The sequence below is a fragment of the Balaenoptera musculus genome, chromosome 7, assembly GCF_009873245.2.
Source record: "Balaenoptera musculus isolate JJ_BM4_2016_0621 chromosome 7, mBalMus1.pri.v3, whole genome shotgun sequence".
Taxonomy (NCBI): Eukaryota; Metazoa; Chordata; class Mammalia; order Artiodactyla; family Balaenopteridae; genus Balaenoptera; species Balaenoptera musculus.
This window is the reverse complement of record NC_045791.1, coordinates 78948730-78966510: the sequence shown is the minus strand read 5'-3', so window position 1 is coordinate 78966510 and position 17781 is coordinate 78948730. Positions and strand designations below refer to the sequence as shown.

At 39.6% G+C, this 17781-nt stretch overlaps 1 protein-coding gene across 5 annotated transcripts in view; it reads right to left on the bottom strand.

The window, feature by feature from the left end:
* Window positions 1-17781, bottom strand: part of CASP8 (caspase 8) — a 50230-nt gene that overhangs the window by 9389 nt on the left and 23060 nt on the right. For 3 of the 5 annotated variants that reach the window (XM_036857015.1, XM_036857012.1, XM_036857013.1), the window contains 4 exons: window positions 10930-11267; window positions 7302-7407; window positions 6315-6453; window positions 6158-6202 (listed from right to left, as the gene is read on the bottom strand). In XM_036857015.1, the coding sequence (XP_036712910.1) occupies window positions 6158-6202; window positions 6315-6453; window positions 7302-7407; window positions 10930-11234 (595 nt within the window). In that variant the 5' untranslated portion in view covers window positions 11235-11267. Of the gene's footprint in view, window positions 1-6157; window positions 6203-6314; window positions 6454-7301; window positions 7408-10929; window positions 11268-12475; window positions 12652-17781 lie in introns of those variants that run through there. The other 2 variants (XM_036857014.1, XM_036857017.1) reach the window with 2 other exon arrangements.

Below are 17781 nucleotides of genomic sequence, written 5' to 3'. Positions count from 1 at the left end.
CTGACTAAAGTCCTACTAAGCTCACAGACACCACAAAACACACCACCGGATGCGGCCCTGCCCATCAGAGGGACAAGATCCAGCTCCACCCACCAGAACGCAGGCACCAGTCCCCCTACCAGGAAGCCTACACAAGGTACTGGACCAACCCCACCCACTGGGGGCAGACACCAGAAGTAAGAGGAACTACGACCCTGCAGCCTGCAGAAAGGAGGCCCCAAACACAGTAAGTTAAACAAAATGAGAACACAGAGAAGTATGCTGCAGATGAAGGAGCAAGGTAAAAACCCACAAGACCAAACAAATGAAGAGGAAATAGGCAGTCTACCCGAAAAAGAATTCAGAGTAATGATAGTAAAGATGATCCAAAATCTCGGCAATAGAATGGAGAGAATACAAGAAATGTTTAACAAGGACCTAGAAGAACTAAAGAGCAAACAAACAGTGATGAACAACACAATAACTGAAATTAAAAATACTCTAGAAGGAATCAATAGCAGAATAACTGAGGCAGAAGAATGGAGAAGTGAGCTGGAAGATAGAATGGTGGAAATAACTGCTGCAGAGCAGAATAAACAAAAAAGAATGAAAAGAATTGAGGACAGTCTCAGAGACCTCTGGGACAACATTAAACACACGAACATTTGAATTATAGGGGTCCCAGAAGAAGAAGAGAAAGAGAAAGGGCCTGAGAAAATATTTGAAGAGATTATAGTTGAAAACTTCCCTAATGTGGGGAAGGAAATAGTCAATCAAGTCCAGGAAGCACAGAGAGTCCCATACAGGATAAACCCAAGGAGAAACACACCAAGACACATATTAATCAAACTATCAAAAATTAAATACAAAGAAAAAATATTAGGGACTTCCCTGGTGGTCCAGTGGTAAAGAATCTGCCTTACAATGCAGGGGACGTTGATCCTTGGTCATGGAACTAAGATCCCACATGCCGCAAGGCAACTAAGCCCACGTGCCACAACTACGGAGCTCACATGCCTCAACTAGAGCCCGTGTGCCACAAATTACAGAGCCCGCGTGCTCTGGAACCTGTATGCCACAACTACAGAGCTCATGCACCCTGGAGCCTGTGCATTACAACTAGAGGGAGAAAACCCACACACCACAACTAGAGAGAAGCCCACACACCACAACGAAGAGTCTGCACACTGCAACAAAAGATTCTGCATGCCTCAACAAAGATCCTGTGTGCCACAACTAAGAGCCGACACAGCCAAAAATAAAAATTAAAATTAAAAAATAAATCTTAAAAAAAAAAAAAGAAAAAATATTAAAAGCAGCAAGGGAAGAGCAACAAATAACATACAAGGGAATCCCCATTAGGTTATGAGCTGATTTTTCAGCAGAAACTGCACAGGCAAGAAGGGAGGGCCCAATATATTTAAAGTGATGAAAGGGAACAAGCTACAGCCAAGATTACTCTACTCAGCAAGGATCTCATTCAGATTTGACGGAAAAATCAAAAGGTTTACAGACAAGCAAAATCTAAGAGAATTTAGCACCACAAAACCAGCTCTACAACAAATACCAAAGGAACTTCTCTAAGCGGGAAACAAAAGAGAAGAAAAAGACCTACAAAAACAAACTCAAAACAACTAAGAAAATGGTAATAGGAACGTACATATTGATAATTACCTTAAATGTGAATGGATTAAATGCTCCAACCAAAAGACACAGGCTTGCTGAATGGATACAAAAACAAGACCTGTATATATGCTGTCTACAAGAGACCCACTTCAGACTTAGGGACACATACAGACTGAAAGTGAAGGGATGGAAAGAGATATTCTATGCAAATGGAAATTAAAAGAAAGCTGGAGTAGCAATACTCATAACAGATAAAATAGACTTTAAAATAAAGAATGTTACAAGACACAAAGAAGGAAACTGCATAGTGATCAAGGGATCAATCCAGGAAGAAGATATAACAATTATAAATATATATGCACCCAAGATAGGAGCACCTCAATACATAAGGCAAATGCTAACAGCTATAAAAGGGGTAAATCGACAGTAACACAATAAAGGTGGGGGACTTTAACACCTCACTTACACCAATGGACAGATCATCCAGACAGAAAATAAATGAGGAAACACAAGTTTTAAATGACAAAATAGACCAGATAGATTTCATTGATATTTATAGGACATTGCATCCGAAAACAGCAGATTACACTTTCTTCTCAAGTGCACATGGAACATTCTCCAGGATAGATCATATCTTGGGTCACAAATCAAGCCTTAGTAAATTTAAGAAAATTGAAATCGTATCAAGCATCTTTTCCAACCACAATGCTATGAAATTAGAAATCAATTAGAGGAAAAAAACTATAAAAAACACAAACACATGGAGGCTAAACAATATGCTACTAAATAACCAAGAGATCACTGAAGAAATCAAAGAGGAAATCAAAAAATACCTAGAGATAAATGACAAAAAAACACGACGGCCCAAAACCTATGGGATGCAGCAAAAGCAGTTCTAAGAGGGAAGTTTATAGCAATACAATCCTACATCAAGAAACAAGAAAAATCTCAAATAAAGAATCTAACCTTACACCTGAAGGAACTAGAGAAAGAAGAAGAACAACAACAACAAAAAAACCCCGAAGTTAGTAGAAGGAAAGAAATTATAAAGATCAGAGCAGAAATAAATGAAATAGAAACAAAGAAAACAATAGCAAAGATCAATAAATCTAAAAGCTAGTTCTTTGAGAAGATATACAAAATTGATAAACCTTTAGCCAGTCTCATCAAGAAAACGAGGGAGAGAACTCAAATCAATAAAATTAGAAATGAAAAAGAAGTCAGAACAGACACTGCAGAAATACAAAGCATCATAAGAGACTACTACAAGCAACTAAATGCCAATAAAATGGACAACCTGGAAGAAATGGACAAATTCTTAGAAAGGTATAACCTTCCAAGACTGAACCAGGAAGAAGCAGAAAATATGAACAGACCAATCACAAGTAGTGAAATTGAAACTGTGATTAAAAATCTTCCAACAAACAAAAGTCCAGGACCAGATGGCTTCACAGGTGAATTCTATCAAACATTTAGAGAAGAGCTAACACCCATCCTTCTCAAACTCTTCCAAAAAATTGCAGAGGAAGGAACATTCCAAAACTCATTCTACGAGGCCACTATCACCCTGATGCCAAAACCAGACAAAGATATCACAGAAAAAGAAAATTACAGACCAATATCACTGATGAATGTAGATGCAAAAATCCTCAACAAAATACTAGCAAACAGAATCCAACAACACATTAAAAGGATCATACACCATGATCAAGGGGGACTGATCCCAGGGATGCAAGGATTCTTCAATATACACAAATCAATCAATGTGATACACCATATTAACAAATTGAAGAATAAAAACCATATGATCATCTCAATAGATGCAGAAGAAGCTTCTGACAAAATTCAACACCCATTTATGATTAAAAGAACTCTCCAGAAAGTGGGCAGAGAGGGAACCTGCCTCAGCATAATAAAGGCCATATATGACAAATGCACAGCAAACATCATTCTCAATGGTGAAAAACTGAAAACATTTCCTCTAAGATAAGGAACAAGACAAGGATGTCCACTCTCACCACTATTATTCAACATAGTTTTGGAAGTCCTAACCATGGCAATCAGAGAAGAAAAGGAAATAAAAGGAATACAAATTGGAAAAGAAGAAGTAAAACTGTCACTGTTTGCAGATTACATGATACCATACATAGAGAATCCTAAAGATGCCACCAGAAAACTACTAGAGCTAATCAATGAATCTGGTAAAGTTGCAGGATACAAAATTAATGCACAGAAATCTCTTGCATTCCTATACACTAACAATGAAAGATCAGAAAGAGAAATTAAGGAAACAATCCCATTCACCATTGCAACAAAAAGAATAAAATACCTATGAATAAACCTACCTAAGGAGGAAAAAGACCTGTACTCAGAAAACTACAGGACACTGATGAAAGAAATCAAAGATGACACAAACAGATGGAGAGATATACCATGTTCTTGGATTGGAAAAATCAATATTGCGAAAATGACTATACTACCCAAAGCAATCTACAGATTCAATGCAATCCCTATCAAATTGCCAGTGGTATTTTTCACAGAACTAGAACAAAAAATCTTAAAATTTGTATGGAGACACAAAAGACCCCAAATAGCCAAAGCAATCTTGAGAAAAAAAAAAAAAAAGGAGCTGGAGGAATCAGACTCCCTGACTTCAGACTATACTAGAAAGCTATAGTAATCAAGATAGCATGGTAGTGGCACAAAAACAGAAATATAGATCATTGGAACAGGATAGAAAGTCCAGAGATAAACCCACGCACCTATGGTCAACTACTCTATGACAAAGGAGGCAAGGATATACAATGGAGAAAAGACAGTCTCTTCAATAAGTGATGCTGGGAAAACTGGACAGCTACTTGTAAAAGAATGAAATTAGAACACTCCCTAACACCATACACAAAAATAAACTCAAAATTGATTAAAGACCTAAATGTAAGGCCAGACACTATAAAACTCTTAGAGGAAAACATAGGCAGAACACTCTATGACATAAATTACAGCAAGATCCTTTTTGACCCACCTCCTAGAGAAACGGAAATAAAAACAAAAATAAACAAACGGGACCTAATGAAATTGAAAAGCTCCTGCACAACAAAGGAAAACATAAACAAGATGAAAAGACAACCCTCAGAATGGGAGAAAATATTTGCAAATGAAGCAACTGACAAAGGATCAATCTCCAAAATATACAAGCAAGCAGTTCCTGCAGCTCAATATCAAAAAAACAAACAACCCAATCCGAAAATGGGCAGAAGACCTAAATAAACATTTCTCCAAAGAAGATATACAGATTGCCAACAAACACATGAAAGGATGCTCAACATCACTAATCATTAGAGAAACGCAAATCAAAACTACAATGAGGTATCACCTCACACCTGTCAGAGTGGCCATCATCAAAAAATCTACAAGCAATAAATGCTGGAGAGGGTGTGGAGAAAAGAGAACCCTCTTGCACTGTTGGTGGGAATGTAAATTGATACAGTCACTATGGAGAACAGTATGGAGGTTCCTTAAAAAACTAAAAATAGAATTACCATATGACCCAGCAATCCCACTACTGGGCACATACCCAGAGAAAGCCTTAATGCAAAAAGGCACATGCGGACTTCCCTGGTGGCACAGTGGTTAAGAATCCACCTGACAATGCAGGGGACACAGGTTCGAGCCCTGGTCCAGGATGATCCCACGTGCTGCAAAACAACTAAGCCTGTGTGCCACAACTACTGAGCCTGCACTCTAGAGCCCACAAGCCTCAACTACTGAAGCCTGCGCACCTAGAGGCTGTGCTCTGCAACAAGAGAAGCCACCGCAATGAGAAGCCCGCATGCAGCAACAAAGAGTAGCCCCCACTTGCCACAGCTAGAGAAAGCCCATGTGCAGCAACAAAGACCCAACACAGCCAAAAATAAATAAATAAATAAATAAAATAAATTTATTTTTAGAAAAGACACATGCACCCCGATATTCATTGCAGCAGTATTTACGATAGCCAGGTCATGGAAGCAACATCAATGCCCATCAACAGACAAAGGGATAAAGAAGATGTGGTACATATATACAGTGGACAATTACTCAGCCTAAAAAAGGAATGAAATTGGGTCATTTGCAGAGACATGGATGGACCTAGAGACTGTCATACTGAGTGAAGTAAGTCAGAAAGAGAAAAACAAATATCATATATTTAACACACATATGTGGAATCTAGAAAAAATGGTACAGATGAACTGGTTTGCAAGGCAGAAGTAGAGACACAGACATAGAGAACAAACGTATGGACACCAAGAGGGGAAACGGGGTGGAATGAATTGGGAGATTGGGATTGACATATATACACTAATAGGTAGGAAATAGATAACTAATGAGAACCTGCTGTATAGCATGGGGAACTCTACTTCAATTCACTGAAACTAACACAACATTATAAAACAACTCTACCTCAATTAAAAAAAAAATGCAGATGTGGTAGAAGGTTGTGGAGAGGCGGCAATGAGGCTATCAGGAAGTAAATTAACTAAATAAACCTCAAAAACATATCTGCAAGTATTACCATTTGAAAATTCATCTGGACCTCTTTCAAGGCTCATTCTTTGCTCTGAATTTAAAAAGAAACACACACATGTTTGATTAGAAACTGCTGTGACATACAGGAGTCTGTCCATTTAAGACTACATTTTGCTGATCCACAGCTCTCAGGTTATTTATACCTCTGCTTAGTTCTTCATAATCGTTGATTTTCTTCAGCAAGCTTTTGTTGATTTGCTCACAGATTCTTTTCAGGGTGTCCAAGTTTCTTTCCCCTAGGATGACCCTCTTCTCCATCTCTATGAAGATATCAAGCAAGGTCTAGAGGGAGGAGAAATCAAGTTGGAAGACTAGATGGAGCCATATTGGCTTTTAGATTAACTTTTTTTTTACTTCCACTCTCTCCAAACTAAGCACCCACCCTAGCTTCCCAAGCCAACCCTCCTGAGAGGACATCCTGATCTTATAAAGCCAATCAGTAGATTATTAGGGAGGCAATTCATGATTTCTGGCCCAGAAAGACAGAAATAAGAAGACACAGGAGAAGTCACATCAGATGTCACCTAGTCCCCAGGCCCAGGCCCTGTGCTGAAACTGCCTGTGGACTCCTTTATGTGAAGACAGTGAAGCAGCCCGAGTGCATGGCTGAGATGCGACAGCCTGGTCCCTATGGCAACAGCCCTGGGGACTGCCTCACACCCTCCATTGCCTCTGCCACCTGATCATCTCCAGGCTGAGTGTCCCCATAACACACACACACACATACAACATTACATCACAACACACACACACACACACACACACACACACACACACACAGAGTTCCAGGTCCCAGGTTGTTTCAGAGACTGCAGAAGTGGGGAAACGATCTCAGGCCCACCACCATCTCTCCTGGCTCTGCAAGGTCTCCACATTGCCTGTGCCTACACACCAGCCTTCTCCCCTTGCTCCTCACTCTGCCTTGTTCCTGGTAATTAACGGGAGCAGCACTTTACAGTATACAGAGGCATCATATCTACAGCACTCACGCCTGACAGCATTCTTCTTCTCCCCAGTTAAAAAGTGAGAACTCATGTTGCTTTTACTGACAAGTGCTCTCTTTAGTCTCAGAAATCCCCACTGGCTGACTCACCCTCAGGACTAAACCTCGGTCAGACACCAGGTCTTACCATGTCATCATCCAGCTTACATTTGGCGATCTCCTGGCTCAAAAAAAACTTGAAGTCCTTCAATTCCTGTTTCCTCACATCTTCTGAAATCTGAAAAAGCATGACCCTGCAGTGGGAAACAGAAACACTTTAGAAATATTTTCTTAAATGATTTCCCATCCGATATATGGAGTCACAGTGGACTTGATTCCTACGGCCTCCCTTTAAAACAAAGCCAGATAATGACGTGATTTATGAGTTGAGTCCTTGGAAAGAGGCTAGTGTAGTGACACTGAAGACAAATGGCTCAGGCCCAACTATCCCACTCTTAACAGAATTTAAAGTTCTCCAACTTTGACTTTCAGTTAATTTCAGTTAAATGAATTGTGTTTTTCCTTTGTCCTTCGCTATAAAATCAAGATCTTGTTGCAATAGAAAAAAAGCTTTGGGCTTCCCTGGTGGCGCAGTTGTTGAGAGTCTGCCTGCCAATGCGGGGGACACGGGTTCGAGCCCTGGTCTGGGAGGATCCCACGTGCCACGGAGCAACTGGGCCCGTGAGCCACAATTACTGAGCCTGCGCGTCTGGAGCCTGTGCTCCGCAACAAGAGAGGCCGCGATAGTGAGAGGCCCGCGCACCGCGATGAAGAGTGGCCCCCGCTTGCCACAACTGGAGAAGGCCCTCGCACAGAAACGAAGACCCTACACAGCCATAAATAAATTAAAAAAAAAAAAAAAGAAAAAAAGCTTTGATTTTGGATATCATGCTTTTCAAAACGCAAATCAGATGGAATTCCTCAATTAAAACTAGTCAATGTTCTCCCAGCCGCTACCTTCAGTAGGAAGGCCAAACACCTCCTTCTGGAGTATGGGCTCTTGTGAACTGAGCCCAGCCTGCCTCCTCATCTCTGGATGCTCCTTACTGCTGTCCCGCCATCTCCTCTCCGAACACACCCAGCTGCCCTGCCCCTCACCCTGTTAGGCTGGGCCTCCTCCCACCCCTATCCCCTTGTCCGTCTGCAGACAACCACTCATTCACTAACAGCTCAAGCACTGCCTGACTGTCCTTAAGGCTGTATTCACCCCACCGTACCTGCCTGTGCATCGCCAGAAGAGTAACACACATAACTGTCTGTTTATGAAGCTGTCCAAGTTCCCTGAGAATGGGATCAGTGCCCTTTTGGTTTCCATAATCCTAGAGAATCATGAGATACAGTGTTTAAGTGCAGGGGACCCAGACTCCTGGTGTTGGAACCTTGGATCCACCATCCATGAGCTGTGTGGCTTTAGACATGTTACACATTTTTTCCCCCTCATCTGTAGACTGTAGATAATACTCTATTTACCCCTCTGGGAGGTGTTGAGGATTACTTGAATAAGTTTACCTGAAGCACTTAAACCAACCTTTGGCAACACACTAAGTGTTCAAACATGACAGGCATTATTATTTCCTAAATTATGATAGGCTCTTGGGATATGCTTGTTGAATGAACAAAGGAAAGTTTTATAAGTCAGCAAACCTTTTACTATTATGGTGCAAAGGAAAATAACTTTAATACAAAAACATGTTAACTTCAAAATTAAATTAGAAAATTAAAATTCTAAAAATAAAAACATGGTTGACCCTTGAGCAACACAGGTTTGAAGTGCGCGGGTCCACTTATGTAAAGATTTTTTTCAATAAATACGTAATACAGTACTACACAGTCTGCAGTTGGTCGAGCCCACAAATGTGGAACGTAAGATACAGAGGATCGACTGTAAGTTATAAGCGGGTTTTTGTGCAGAGGGTCCACACCCCTAACCCCCATGTTGTTCAATGATCAACTGTAGTGTAGAAACAGAAGTTACTCAGTATTATCACCTGCTTCATCCTTCTTCTCATGGAATCTCTACCCAGAAGTATTTCTTTAAAACTTTCTCAGTTTGAGCAAGATTGGGTCCAATCAAAAGCTACCTCCCCTTTTAACTTTATCACAAGGTATTTTGCCTTTCTACGTTCCTCATTACTGAAACCTACTGGCTTTCTTGTACCATCGTTGTCTAGAAATAAATCTGGATGGTTTATAAGGTACTAATTTTATAGGTAGCAATGACAATTTGAAATTTTAAATATCTTATAAATGGAAAGGGCCACACTAGCATTTTTTTTTTCCTACTTGATATTCAACAATGATGAACAAGCAGGAGATTTTACTTGTGCTGACCCTTTTGTTCCCAAGCTAACATGCTGAAGATTTTAACAGACAGATCCTGCCCTTGTTAGACACTCGTAACCCTCCAACAGAGAGGCCCATGTCATTGTCTGCACTGAAAGTTGCCTTGGCCTTGCTCACATGGCAGGAGTGCAACCTTCAAAAGACCAAGACAGGGGACACAAGATGAGACCCTCTAGCTTTCCTAATTATGGAGCTGTTGTTTTTTATGATTAATTGATGCCTTAATGAAAAAAAATTCATTACAAGGACTTCACAATTCTATTGAACCAAAGTTACCCAGTATTGAATAGTATCCTTCCCCACTCTCCTTCCAATTTCACGTCCACTTGGAACGTGTAAAAGTGACTTTACTTGGGAAAAGGGTCTTCGTGGATGTGATCTTGCCAAGATAAGGTCATAGTAGATTAGGGTGGCCCTAATCCAATGGTTGGTGTCTTTAAAAGAAGAGGGAAATTAAGACACAGATACACAGCGGAGAAGGCAAGGTGAAGAAAGAGGCAGAGATTGAAGGATGCATCCGTAAGACAAGGAACACCAAGGATTGCCTGCAACTACCTGAAGCTAGGAGAGGATCATGAAACAGATTCTCCCTCAGAGCCTCTATAAAGGAATCATTCCTGTTGACACCTCAATTTCAGCTTCTAGCCTCCAGAACTATAAGGAATTAACTTCTCTACTGTGTTAAGCCTTTGGCAGGACAGACAGCCCAAGCCACTGCTGTTCTGACAGCATCTGGGGTCACAGGGATTAAGCAGTCATTGGGCGTTACAGGATGGCTTATGAAGTAAAATTGTGGAAGCTGTTTAACCTTACAATGATCGGTTATTACAATGGGGGTTTCCAGATGGCCAGGCATAGATTAAAAATGGTTATCTTATACCATAAAAAAAGAAAGCACTCATTGCGGGGGTCCGGCCTGGCCAATCCAGAATGACTGGCAACACACAGCTCACTGAAGAACTTGGTAACACAAGCCTTAAGGTATGGAATAAAAGCCTAAAACCCTACTGAGAATTTCATAGTCATCCAGATGTAGGTGGGAGGGGGTCTCAGGTGGGAAGTAGCGATGCTTTATTCAATAATAGGCAAAGAAGTGCATGGTATGGGCATCAGCAAAGCAGAGGCATCAAGATAACGGATATGTAACAGAGAGAGAGAGTTAGAACGTTTAAAAAATGTCTATTTGGATTTCGGCATACCTATAGGTGATGTTTCACCTTGGAAAGAAAATTTTATTTTATGGTTTTAGCATGTTTTTCTCTGAATTCTACATAAAGCCTCTAAATTTCTTAATCTGACCATGGTGGGACATCTTCCCAAAGCCTCCAAAGTCACACCACACAGACAGCCTACAAACAGCATCAGCCCTGCCCATAAAGATGTGTCCATTCAACCCACACGTCCCAGTTCCATCCCGTGGAGGTTTTCCCCACCTATAGGCAGAGATCTGGGCCCTGCCCGGCATCTGAAGCTCCCTCTCCATCTCCTCCTCACTGGTGTCCAGGTAGGTGAGCAGCAGATCCAGTCTATTCATTCGGAAAAGCAGCTCCTTCAAGAAGGACAGGTTGCTTTCCTCCAACATTCTCTTTTCTTGGAGCCTCTGGAATAGCATCAAGGCATCCTTGATGGGTTCCTGCTTCCTATGTGGAACGTAGTCCAGGCTCAGGAACTTGAGGGCAGCCAGGTCTTCACTGTCCAGCTGTTCCCCAATATTATAGAGACATCTGTTGAAATTCATGCTGATCAAGCGTTAGGAGAATGTAGTTGTTACCTAGGTTAAAATACAATGTTATGTTCAGATGAGCAAGAAAACTACCACTTACTGATTTGTTCCTTCATCAAATGCTATTACATCTACTATATGCCAGACATTATGCTGTGGATACAGGCAAGAAAAAAAAAACAAAAAAACGAACAAACAGGTACCCACTCTCAAGTAGCTTACTGTTTTGGAAGGTAGATTTACAAACTAGCCAGTGGTCCGAGAGTTGTTACCAGGGCACAGTAGAAATACAGAGGAAAGAGCCTTAACTCAGCCTGGGAGAAGGGCTTCCTGGAAGGAAGTCACCTTTGGGGAGGAGATGGTGAAGGACAATTTTTGAAGGAAATAATTTATGCAAAAGTTGGAGGCAAGAACGTTCAAGTCAGTTCAGGCAGGCAAAGGGAGCTCAAGAAAGTAACCACGAAGGGTCTGGGAGAGGGAGTGGTGAGACAAAGGGATGGAGCTGTGGCCGGGAACTGTTATAAAGGGCCTCATACGATGGGTCAAGGGAGTCAGGCTCTCTCCTGGATATAATGGGAAACCAAGAAAGGATTGTAAACATGAGCGTGACGTCATCCAATTAGGGATTAACATTTAAAGTGTGGGGGACATATGTAGATGTGTAACTGAATCACTTTGCTTCACACCAGAAACTAACATAACACTGTAAATCAACTATACTCCAATATAAAATAAAAATTAAATTAAAAAAATAAAATAAAGTGTGGAGGACAGATTAGAAGGGTTGGAGGTGGGAGAAGTCATGTGGTCTAATGGAAATGGTGGCAGGAAGACACAATGCAGTGCTCTCCCCCAAGGGCCTCAGGACGGGCACACACAGCTGGTCAAGAACCCAAGACTGGAAACGGAACCAAGAGAACTCGGTCAGCCTTTCAACACAAACAGTCTCTAAATCAGATTATGGGGTATTTTCACATACTTACATGTTTGAGCAGGTAAAAAAAAGAGCGTGCAGTGTTTCAGGAAACCCCAGACAACCTTCACGCAAGCAGCCCCAGATCTGGGGTTTCTCCCCACTCAAGCCCCTTGAGTCACCTTGGCCAATTTCTCCCTCACCTCCCCTGCTCTGATAGGCCCATGTTCATGGTACACGAGCCCTTGGAGCAGGGTTTGTATCGGGTACATCACAGGAACAAGACCGGGACCTGGATCCCCGGGCCGGGCTACAGGGCCACTGTCAAAGCCAGGAATCTCACCTGCAGCTGACTGTCGGAGAGGCAGGCAGTGCGGTGGTTCAGAGTCTGGGGCTGCGGGGTCCAATTGAACCTGGACCAGAACCCAGCTGGGGCACTGGCCCAGGCCTGGGCAGCTCACGGCCTATGAGGGTGAGATTCCTCCTCGGTAAGGTGGGATCAGAAGAGCAATATCTCCTGAAGTGTTGTGAGTATACAACACCTATCATGCTTTTAGAGTAACGACCAGCAACTAACGAACAAAGGCGTGTTCACCTGAAAGAAGGAAAGACCTTGGCTGTGGGGCCGGATACCACCGGGCATGTGACCTGAACACTTCTCTTACCCTCCTGGTTTTCCCACTTCCTCACTGGAAAATTCATTTGGAAGCAGTGATTTTCCACCTCTTCAACGTTGAAGAACTCTTCCTTGAAGGCTTACTCAGATGCTCCCTTACCTCAGGGCTACCATCTGCAAACCTTGAACTAGAAAACCTTTAACTTCTCGTCCAGCTCCATCATTTGCTTGCTCCCACAGACTCTGTGCCCCTGGGCACTTTCTTTAACCTCAAGTAACCTTAACCTGTTTGGACCTCTTTCCTCCCTGAAACAAGGCTCCTAAATTTTTAAGCTCCCTGCATTCACTGACATTCTCAGATGAAACCACAAATCCTGACTATCACTTGAGGGGTGATGGAGTGAACCAGGACCTGTGTATTTTGTACCTCTGATGTTAAAATAGAAACATTAAGGTAAACTTTAATATTTTTAAAAAGTGGCCCAAAAGACTTTGAAGCTTTTAGTTTTTCTTTTTAAAAACACCTTTTCTGGGACTTCCCTGGTGGTGCAGTGGTTAAGAATCTGCCTGAACAACACAGGAGACACGGGTTCAAGTCCTGGTCCGGGAAGATCTCACATGCCGCGGAGCAACTAAGCCCATGCACCACAACTACTGAGCCTGCACTCTAGAGCCCACGAGCCACAACTACTGAGCCCTCGTGCCACAACTACTGAAGCCCGTGCACCTACAGCCCATGCTCCGCAACAAGAGAAGCCACCACAATGAGAAGCCCTCGCACCGCAACAAAGAGTAGCCCTCGCTCGCTGCAACTAGAGAAAGCCCATGCGCAGCAATGAAGACCCAATGCAGCCAAAAATAAAAATAATTAATCAATTAATTAAAATAAAATAAAACAGTATTTAAAAAAAAACAATCCTGATTATTTCCCCCCAATCCTGATTACAGAACACTGGGGTATTTTTGTGTTTTTTTTGGTAAAAATTGAAAATATGATAAATTATAACATGGTCATGGTTATCATTATCATACATCACATACACACAAATACACATTTATATAAAAATTAGAATCAGGTTGCACATCCAAGCATGTACATCTGTATTTTTTTTTATACCCACTTAATATTTAGAATGAACATTTACCCTTACCATAAATATTCTTCTTTGGCATATTTTTAATATTTCTTGATTTCCAGCATGTGGAGATACCAAAATTTATTTTAAGCAATTTTCTGTTTCTTTACTATTAAAAATAATATTGCATTGAGAGGCTTTTTCATATATCCTGTGCATACCTCTGATTATTTCCTTCTTAGAATTGGAATTATGGGCAAAACTTTTTTTCTCCCTTTTAATCTAGAGCTGACATTATTGTTTAGACAAGTTTTCTTGATTAGGAAACTGGAGGGACAGTGTCTTGGAAAGATACATTTTAATTTACACTGGATTCACAAAGGCTGCAGAGCCTAGATTATTCACTGCAAAAGCAATCAATTATCATGAAAATACTTTTATATAGGAAAGATACCTTAAATATTTGGGCTGCACCTAAAAGCATACGTTCAAAGTTCAACAAACAAAACCTCTGGACGTTCAAGGGAACAAACTAGCAAGTTCATTCCTTAAATCACACTCCACAGAAACACACATGTGCTCAACAGGGTTCGTTCATGGAGTCTCCCCACAGCCCAATATATAACCCTGAACAACTAGAAACATCCCAAATGTCCTCCAATAAAGGAATGGCTAAATTAACTAAAGCATAGTCATCCTACAGAATATTATGCAGCAGTTAAGAAAATGCACTCCAACTTCTGAAATTAAAATGGATTGATATTCAAGATATGTTATTATGACAGTGAAAATAGTAAGTTGCAATATAACTAAAAATCATACATCTACTTTTTAGAACTACTCAAACAACATAATTAGATTTTCAGTGATTACAGACATATATATTAAAGCAGAAAATAAAAGATAAGGAAATTCTGGAAAGAGACATACCAAACTCATAAAGTGCCTAGATTTTGTATTCACAGATCTTTGAAGAAAATACACAGGAAGTCACTTCAGTGGTTGCCTGAGAGGAGAGGAACTAGAGGCCTGGGGAGTGGACAGGAAGAGACTTGCTTTACATTCTATACCCTTTGCACAGTGTAAATCTTTACCATTTTATTACCTTAAATGTACATGTACTTAAATTAAAATCTCTATTTAAAGAACTACTTTTATTCCAGTATATGAAACTGGAAAGGATCAGAACTGGGTCCAGCCCTGTTTAAAACCATTAGGTCCAGTGTCCTTAAATCTTCTAAAAAGTTCTAACCATTGCTAAAATATCATTTTACAGAATAAAATCAACCAAAGAATCAAATGAAAGCAGAATCTCTTTTTTTTTCCCCTTGCAATTATTTTCTTTCTAATGATAACAATGCTTATTGTATTCCTTTTAGAAAATACAGGAAAGATAAAAAGGAGAATAAAAATTACCTATAATTCTATCATCCAAAGATTAAATGCCTAATCAAAACATTCTCTGACGTAAATCATACCAATGTTTTCTTAGGTCAGTCTCCCAAGGCAATAGAAATAAAAACAAAAATTAACAAATGGGACCTAATCAAACTTACAAGCTTTTGCACAGCAAAGGAAACCAAAAACAAAATGGAAAGACAACCTACAGAATGGGAGAAAATGTTTGCAAATGATGCAACCAACAAGGACTTAATTTCCAAAATATATAAACAGCTCATAAAATCAACAACAAAAGACAACCAAATCGAAAAATGGGCAGAAGACCCAAAGAGATGTTTCTCCAAAGAAGAAAGACAAATGGGCAATAGTCACATGAAAAGATGCTCAACATTGCTAATTATTAGAGAGAGGCAAATCAAAACTACAATGAGAAAAAAAAAAAAAAACTACAATGAGGTATCACCTCACACTGATCATTAAAAACTCTACGAATAACAAATGCTAAAAGGGTGTGGAGAAAAGGGAACCCTCCTACACTGTTGGTGGGAATGTAAGTTGGTAAAGCCACTATGGAAAACAGTATGGAGGTTCCTCAGAAAACTAAAAATAGAATTACCATATGATCCAGCAATCCCACTCTTGGGCATATATCTAGACAAAACTCTAACCCAAAGAGATACATGCACCCCTATGTTCATAGCAGCACTATTCACAATAGCCAAGACATGGAAGCAACCTAAATATCCATTGACAGAGAAATGGATAAAGAAGATGTGGTACATATATACAATGGAATATTACTCAGCTGTAAAAAAAAGAATGAAATAATGCCATTTGCAGCAACATGGATGCAACTAGAGATTATCATGCTAAGTGAAGTAAGTCAGAAAGAGAACAACAAATACCATATGATATCACTTATATGTGGAATCTAAAATATGACATAAATGAACCTATCTATGAAACAGAAACAGACCTGTGGTTGCCAAGGGGGAGGGGGTTGGGGCAGGGATATAGTCAGAGGTTGGGTTAACAGATGTAAGCATTTATGTATAGCATAGAGACCTATATTCAGTATCCTATGACAAACCATAATGGAAAAGAATATTAAAAAAAGAATGTATATATATGTATTACTGAATCACTTTGCTATACAGCAGAAATTAACACAACATTGTAAATCAACTATACTTCAATTTTTTAAAAATTAAAGTAAAATAAAAACAAAGATAAATGCCTAATAATCTTACTGTCCTTCCTACCAAATATTTTACGCATATATATTTTCCCTCATATTTAAACACCATATTTCTGAGGTATACATGGACTTTTCCATTGATAATATTATAAGTACATCTTGATGTCTTTATTTTTTCTTCTACAGCATGGATTTTTAAACCTGTAAGGCATCTAATGATATGAATGGGCAAGAATTTATCTAACCAGTCTCTGATTACATTTAGGATGATCTTAAAATGCAAATCTTCATGTATAACTCTGATTATTTTATTAGAATAATTTCCTAGAAATAGGATTACTGAGGAATCAGGATTACAAAAGGAATAAAGATTTTTAAGGCTTTTGTTACATATTCAATAGCATTTTCTGACAGTACAAAAAAAATTCCAATCCAAGGCCAGGATGACGTGAGTTTGGATATAACATGATGGGCTCCTGTACTCTGTGGCCAGTTCACCTCGCTCATTTCATTATCTTTGCAATAGCCTGACAATGCTTTCTAAATTATTTTTGCATCATATTAAGATGGACACTTAGTAGGGAAAGTGCTGGCAAGGCTTCTTTTCTGACCCAGCTTTTTCCAGAACACATTGTGGTATAATATTGTCTTTGTTTGTTTAGGTCACACATCTCTTTGATCGTAGTGCCTGGGAAGCACTATTACCTGCTCTACATTTTATACCATTAACAATGGGCCACCTCTAGGTTCTGGCTCTATAGGAACAGGGACCAAGAGGCACTTCATTTTTTATGGGCCCTGGGTTTACTGCATGCACTCATGAGCTAGAAACTTTGTTAGAGTAATATTTTAAGGAGAATAATCATTGTTGTATTTTTCTCATCCTAAAGTAGTAAAAGTAACACTTATTCCTTAGAGAACTTTTAAAAGAAAAATAAAAATCACTTAGAAAAAAATCACTTAGAAAAACTTAGAAGTAATTTTGGGGTCAAATTTGGTGGGTTTTTTCCCATTTTATTCACATATTCATATATATATACATATATAATGTGTGTGCATATACATATGCCGAATATATAAATTCGAATATAAATTTGAATATATTGATTTATATTGCATACAAGGTGGAAGAGAGGGATGGGAATGGAATGGCCTCCAGAATTTTTCTTTTATTTTCAATTATATAATAATAATAAATCCATATAAATATATTTGTATTATATGATATATAAGTATATCTAATATTTTTATAATAAATGTGTGCCCCAAAGTATTTTGATATAAATAAATTTTTATATTATGATGTGTGTTTATAACATACAACCATATAAACATAAAAATATTTTTCTTGTCTCATT